Below are 6,188 nucleotides of genomic sequence, written 5' to 3'. Positions count from 1 at the left end.
GGGTCAACACTCTTAATACTCTTTTTAAGTGCTGAAAAGCTCAGGATGTTCCTTTGAGGACTGCGGTGCGCCTGACCCAGCCACGGTATTTTCATGCATGTGCACGTTGGGCACTGACTGCGGAGCTCTGACAAAGAACTGGGGCACTCCAGTCACGGTGTGGGGAGAGTCTTATCGAAAGTACCACGGACTGAAAACAGAACAAGCGCGTCTGTCTTAGGCGAAGTACGGCCAAAGTGGTCCTGAGAGGCAAGAAAGGTGAGACTGTGCCCGGCATACTTTGGACACGCTATCAGGAGAAACTAAGTCTCTGGAAAAGGGCACCGGCCGGGTAACATAGAGGGCAGTGAAGAAGTGGAAGGCACTCCGCAAGATGGGTTGACACAGTGATGGCACCAACGGGTTCAAACGTGACACGTGGGGATGGTGCCCGACTGGGCAGTGTGTTGTCTTACTGTCCACACAGCTGCTGCCGCGGGTCAAAACTGAGCGGCTAACCCCTCACGCCCACACTGCAGATAGGTGGCTGGATGGTGGTGGGCGGGTGGTGGGACTACAGATAGCGGTCGGTCTGACAGAGAGCTCGCACATGAGTGGTTGCTTCTGCTGCAGAGACTCAGGAGTGCGGCCAGGAGCAGACAGGGCGACGTTAGGAAAGCCGCTGAGGCATCACCAGATACACTGAGGGCAGTGAGTCTCCGGACCATCGTCTTGGCAGACGCCAAGGTCAACGGCACGACACAGTCCACCAGGGCGGTGTTCCACAGCCTCCTTTGATGAGGAGCGACTGGGCTCTGGACGGCTTGTCAGCAGCCATCTAGACGCAATTCTGCACCACTCTCAGTCCAGAGGAAACAAACTGGCCGAACGTTCAAGGACACAGGGAAACAGTGAGTCTAATCATGAACATCAATCAGTCTTCATGACCCGAGACAAGAAGAACTAGATGGTGCCTATCACAGCTACCTATCACTTCCACCTGCTCTGTAAGTGATCGACACCAGAAGGTGCTGGACGAGCCCTGAAGGCTTCAGGTTACATGCTGGACTGCAATCCACAAAGTTAGCGATTCAAAAGCACCAGCTGCCCCCTGTTAAAAGAAGAGGCTTCCTACTCCTGTACAGTTACAGCCTCAGAAACTCACGGGGAACACTTCTACGCTGTCCTACAGGGTCAATAAGGGTTGGCATAGTCACCCCCATGTGAGAGTAATCAACTCTTTAAAACCAGAAGGGCAGCATTAGCCCAAGGACAGAGACTGCGCGAGAGAGGAGGAGCTTGGGAGGATGGGAAACAAGGACCCGGGGAAGAAATGGGCTCAGTGATGGGACACAGGGAGGAGTGGGCGAGGGAGGAGTGGAGTCAGAAAGCGTGTGACTCACTGAACATGAAGCTAATGATCAGCTCTGCCGGACTTCAGCTAACTCAGAAGAAACATGTCAAAGAAGTGCAGTGGAGAGCCGGGTCTGCCCCTGCTTGAGGTGCCCTGGGGGATCTGGGCCCCAACAGGCACCTGGTCACCTGCTCACAGGACCACCCAAGGCCACAAAGCTATCTTGTGGGCTACCCCTGGAGTCCAGTGAGCATGAGCTTAGAGGCCTTCTGGGTTCATTTAAACCATCTTTGGACAGAATGTACTCCCAGGCTCTAACCACTTGGCCAGCTACCATCTCCATCGATGGCAGGAGGAGACAGAGGGAGAGAGAGAACCCATCGGTTTCAGGAGCTGCCCTCTGCCGGGGCCTCCACACTCCCATCCATGCCAACAGGCCAGGCCTGGGGTAGACGTGGCCGGGCCTGGGGTAGACGTGGCCGGGCCTGGGGTAGACATGGCCGGGCCGGGCCGGGGTAGACGTGGCCGGGCCTGGGGTAGACGTGGCCAGGCAAGGGTAGACGTGGCCAGGCCGGGGTAGACGTGGCCGGCTGCGGGGCGCAGCTCACCTTGTTCTGGTCGCATTTGTACAGGATCTTCAGGGTCTCCATGGCCCTGATCATGGCCTGCATGGCCGTGAAGATGTTCTGGTAGACGAGCTTGGTGAAGCCCCGTTTGTCCTCCTCCGAGTAGCCGGCCCCGTGGATGATACGCATCTGCTTGATGAACGTGCTCTTCCCACTCTCGCCAGTGCCTGCAGGGGGACAGGGGTGGGGAGGGATGAGGGCCGAGGGGTGGCTCAGGGAGTTCCTCAACCTGCCCAAGGCTGCGGGGAACCCCGATCTGGGGGCCAAGACCCCATCTGCTGGGTGCTGACACAGGGCACTGCTGACACTGGCGTAGGGCCTCTGCAATGCTCAGGCGCGGGGCGGCCCAGGCAGCCCTATGGAATCCTGCAGGCAGGGAGACGAGGCACACAGAGGGGAGGGCGTTCCTCAAGCAGGGCGCTAAGAGGGGCGGGGCCAAAGCCTGCTTCTCGGCCGCCTCCCAGGACCCCTTGGCCCCCTGAAGGAAGGTCTGTTGGCCCCTCGCCTGGCCAAGGCAGGTGGGAGATGAGCTTCTGGTGCAGCTGGACAGCAGCTGCCCACTCTGCAAGGCTCTTATCTCTGCGCTCCTCCCACCTGCGCCCATTTCACACCTGACAAAACGCAGGCCGAGAGGCACCAAGAGTGGTGTTTGCCAAACACTTAGCCCAGAAACACAGGGCCTGCCTCGTCAGCGTCAGCGCCAGCTCCGACCTCTCCCAGCAACCTGCCTGGGGCGGGGGTGACCAGAGACAAGGTCATGCCTGGCTCTTCAGAGTCAGGAAACCTGCAGTGCAAACCCCAAGACCATTGCTCACGATGGCTTGGCTCCAGTGAAGCGGATCGCCCAGCACAGGGTGGGTGGGCCTGATCCAATCAGTCAACGGGCTAAACAGAGAAGATCCCGCTGCCCAAGTCTGCAGTGAAGGAGAGGAGGGCGCTCCAGGAGATGGCTTCGACACAGTGGCTGCAGCCCTGGCTCGTGGTGAGGAGGGCACCTGACCTGGTGTTTTGTTCAGGTACACACCGGCTCACTACAAGTTGGAACCGCCTTGATGGCACCTAATGAAGACAGGAGTCCCTGTGCTGCCCCTCGGTGCTCAGAGGGGGACAGAGATCCAGGCGGCCACAAACACACTGGAAATCACCCAGACCAAGCACTGTCCAGGCAGCCTGGGCACGCTGGGGGGAGGGGACCGGCGGGACGTGTGGCGCCGGGATGGGCAGAGCAAGTGTTGAGAGAGTGTGGCTGTAGGGCTCGTAAGCACTCTGTGGGGGTTCGAAGGGTCAGAGAGGTGCCTTAGGGGGCTGGGAGCGCATATTTGTGGGGGAGGAAAATGGTCACGCAGCCCCGAGTGCCATCCGTGTCACCAAGGTGCTCACGGAGAAACTCTGTTGACCAGCTATCTTCCCTGGCGTAGCAGCTTCTTCGAGCCAAAACAGGAAGTGATAGCCAGGAACTGTTCCCCACGCAGGCGCGGGCGCTGCAGGGTCAGGTTAATCATTGGCGGGCAGGAGCGCCAACCTCTCCCCGGCTCCTGCCATGGTGCCACCGAAGACTGAGGCTTCCCTGCACTGGCATGCCGGCTGCAAGACCCCATGAAACCTGGCGTCTCGCCACTTGGACCCAACATGCACGGTTGCAGCTGCAGTTCAACTCTCTTCCTGAATAGCCAGCATCCCCTTTCCCAGTTAACCCCACCCCCAGCGGCCTGAAGACCCCGGCCTCACCACGGATCCACCACCAGCACAAACCCACCCAGAGGCGTCTCAGAAGAAAAGCCGGCTCTAGAGTGTGGTTGAGTTCTGACACGGGGTCGGGGGAGGGTGTGCACGCACACACTGGGTCGACAATCATACCCTCGCCTTCCTGGGCACCAAGTGTGGCAGCTCTTCTGGGAACCATCTGGACCGTTCTAAAACTAAGCACTACATGCAGCAGGGTCTCCCTAATGCCCCAGCAGGGGCTTCAAACTGGTCCCAGCCACTCCCTGTGCATGTCTGAGAAGGCCCTGCTGGCCACAGATGTGGGACCACAGGAATCAAGGCATTTCACGTTTCCACCAGGATGCAGTGGGCGCAGGTACCGGACCACCCCCACAACCCCAGGACAGCAAGACTGAGATGAGCCCCAGGGTGGTGGTGTGGTGCTGGGGGGTCTGACCCTCCCTCTGCTCCAGTTTGGGTTCCCTGTAACTCCAGGGGCAGGGCAAGGCAGGGAAAGGGAGGCCCAGCAAGTGGGCTGATAAGGAGCCGGAAGACCCTATTTGCCCTGGGAAAGACTTTGGGGCTCTGGGAGCGTCCCAAGTGGGGCCCAGTGGAAGAGGGGACACACCTGTCAGGTAAAATTAGAGGAGCCCTAACCCACAAACGCCGCTCTCCCAACAACCCAAGCTATTTTCCCAGATGTGGTCAGGGCAGCCCAGTGGGAGGAACAGCTGGGGTCTGAACCACAGTACCTGTAGGTGGGGTCAGCTATATTGACGAGGGCACACAATAGGGAGGGGTGGAATCCGATAGGACGACCCGCACTCACAGCATTGACGCCTCTGGCACACGCAGGCATTGCTTAATGGCTGATGAAACCAGGTTCCCTCCCCGCCAGTGCACCTCACACACAGCTGCCGCTCGTCTGCACGTGAGGCTGGCGCTCCCAGCCTGCCGAACGGGTTACAGTTAAGTCTCCACTCTACCGCGAGGCAGAAAGGCCTGGCGATGGACAACTGAAAACCAGCCAATGAGAACCCTGGGCATCACAACAGACTGGTCCCCAGCCGACTATGGGGAGGGCGCAGGCCCGGAGAGTATTTCTCGTGCGTGGGGTCACCCTGTGCCAGGGGTGGGGCCTGATGGACAGCGGACAACGGTACAAACGGAAGTTGAGAGAAACAAAGACACCTTCCCTTGAGCTATACCCAGGAGTAGGCTTCCGGCGCCTGGGCCACCAGGAGACCGTAATTTACCATTCATTAACAGTGTCCAACTGTGGTGTTAGTTAAGGCAGCAAGTCCCCAGGAACAGGGCCACGTGGCATGTCCCTCAGGACAGTGCCGTCCCAGAATGGGCTCATGAGGCAGAGTGGACTCTAAAAAGGCAATGCCTGGGATTCGGCCACTGGAAATAAGGCCAGACCCAGTTGACTGGGGCTCTGTGGTGCTGGCCGGGAGGGCGGAGGAGACTAGCCAGTGGTGGCAGCCGCTGCAGCCTGGGTTTGGTGGCCAGGTCCCAGCTGTGCCTGCAAACCTGGCCCAGCACCTCCCTGAACACAGTGCCCTAGGCTAGGTAGGTAGCAGACTCCTCGCTCAGCATGCTGTGCACCCGTCTTGGGCCTGGGATTCTAGCCCTGGTCCACTGGGCACTGGCTGGCTCAAGAAGCCACTTTTCAGCATTACACATACCCCTGCCACACACACAGGGCCTCCAGAAACCCTCATCGACACACTTTCAGAAGCCTCCTCGCCCCCATGTTTTCAGCACAGCCATGTCGGTGGACCCCCTACTTACATATCACACACACACACACACACACACACACACACAGAGTCCCCAGGGGAAGAATCTGGCTCATGGACCTTACACCTCAAACCCCTAGCAAAGGGCTCGCACGTAGCAGGAGGGTCAAGGATTTCTGAATGAATGGGCTCCAACTGAGATGCCAATGTCATGGTGGCTCCTCTCCACCCCTCGCTGCTCTGGGCACAAGGACCTGCAGCCTAATGGCTGGCACAGGCCAAGGGTCCATCCCATCCGGCCCCAGGACCCCAGCCCCGGTCAGCTTCCCTGTGGTCTGGCCAGCTGCCAGCTGAGTGGTCCGGGCAGGCAGGGGGCAGAGGAGCCAAGAGCAAGTTGCAGCTCAGGGTGGGACCAGACTTTCAGGAGAGGAAGGCAGAGCCAGTGAGACCACCGCGGCCATGTCCAGGCCTTGACTACCCACCAGGGTCTGAGACGCGGCAGGAGGGGGCGAGGGCAGGTGGGCAGCCAAGGCTATCTCACTGCGCTTCGCTGTTTTACTTCCGGACGAGCGGCAGTTAAAATGCACGGCTGTGGCCACTCTGCGCAGAGCTGGCTAATGGGCACCATTTCTCCCACGGTGGGGTGCGGGTCTCCTTTGGTTGTTCCCAAGATATTTCAACCGTTTTCATAATGTGGGTGTATGTTTCATAGACTATAGTACGAGGAGCGCTTCAAACAAGGTTTTATCTTTTCATTCGATTCTCTGGACCAGCTCTCTG

General features: G+C 59.0%; 1 protein-coding gene across 1 annotated transcript in view; it reads right to left on the bottom strand.

Annotated features, from left to right (window-relative positions):
- The window catches only part of GNA11 (G protein subunit alpha 11), a 6,869-nt gene extending 4,743 nt beyond the window's left edge, over nucleotides 1-2,126 (bottom strand). Inside the window, exon 1 of the mRNA XM_004714281.2 lies at nucleotides 1,942-2,126. Coding sequence (XP_004714338.1) covers nucleotides 1,942-2,088 — 147 coding nt within the window. The 5' untranslated portion in view covers nucleotides 2,089-2,126. The remainder of the gene's footprint in view (nucleotides 1-1,941) is intronic.
- Nucleotides 2,127-6,188: the final 4,062 nt, after the last annotated feature.

The sequence above is a fragment of the Echinops telfairi genome, unplaced genomic scaffold (assembly GCF_000313985.2).
Source record: "Echinops telfairi isolate 266 unplaced genomic scaffold, ASM31398v2 ScPeMD7_7459;HRSCAF=8497, whole genome shotgun sequence".
Taxonomy (NCBI): domain Eukaryota; kingdom Metazoa; phylum Chordata; class Mammalia; order Afrosoricida; family Tenrecidae; genus Echinops; species Echinops telfairi.
The sequence above is the reverse complement of the archived record's forward strand: the minus strand, read 5'-3'. Positions and strand labels throughout refer to the sequence as shown.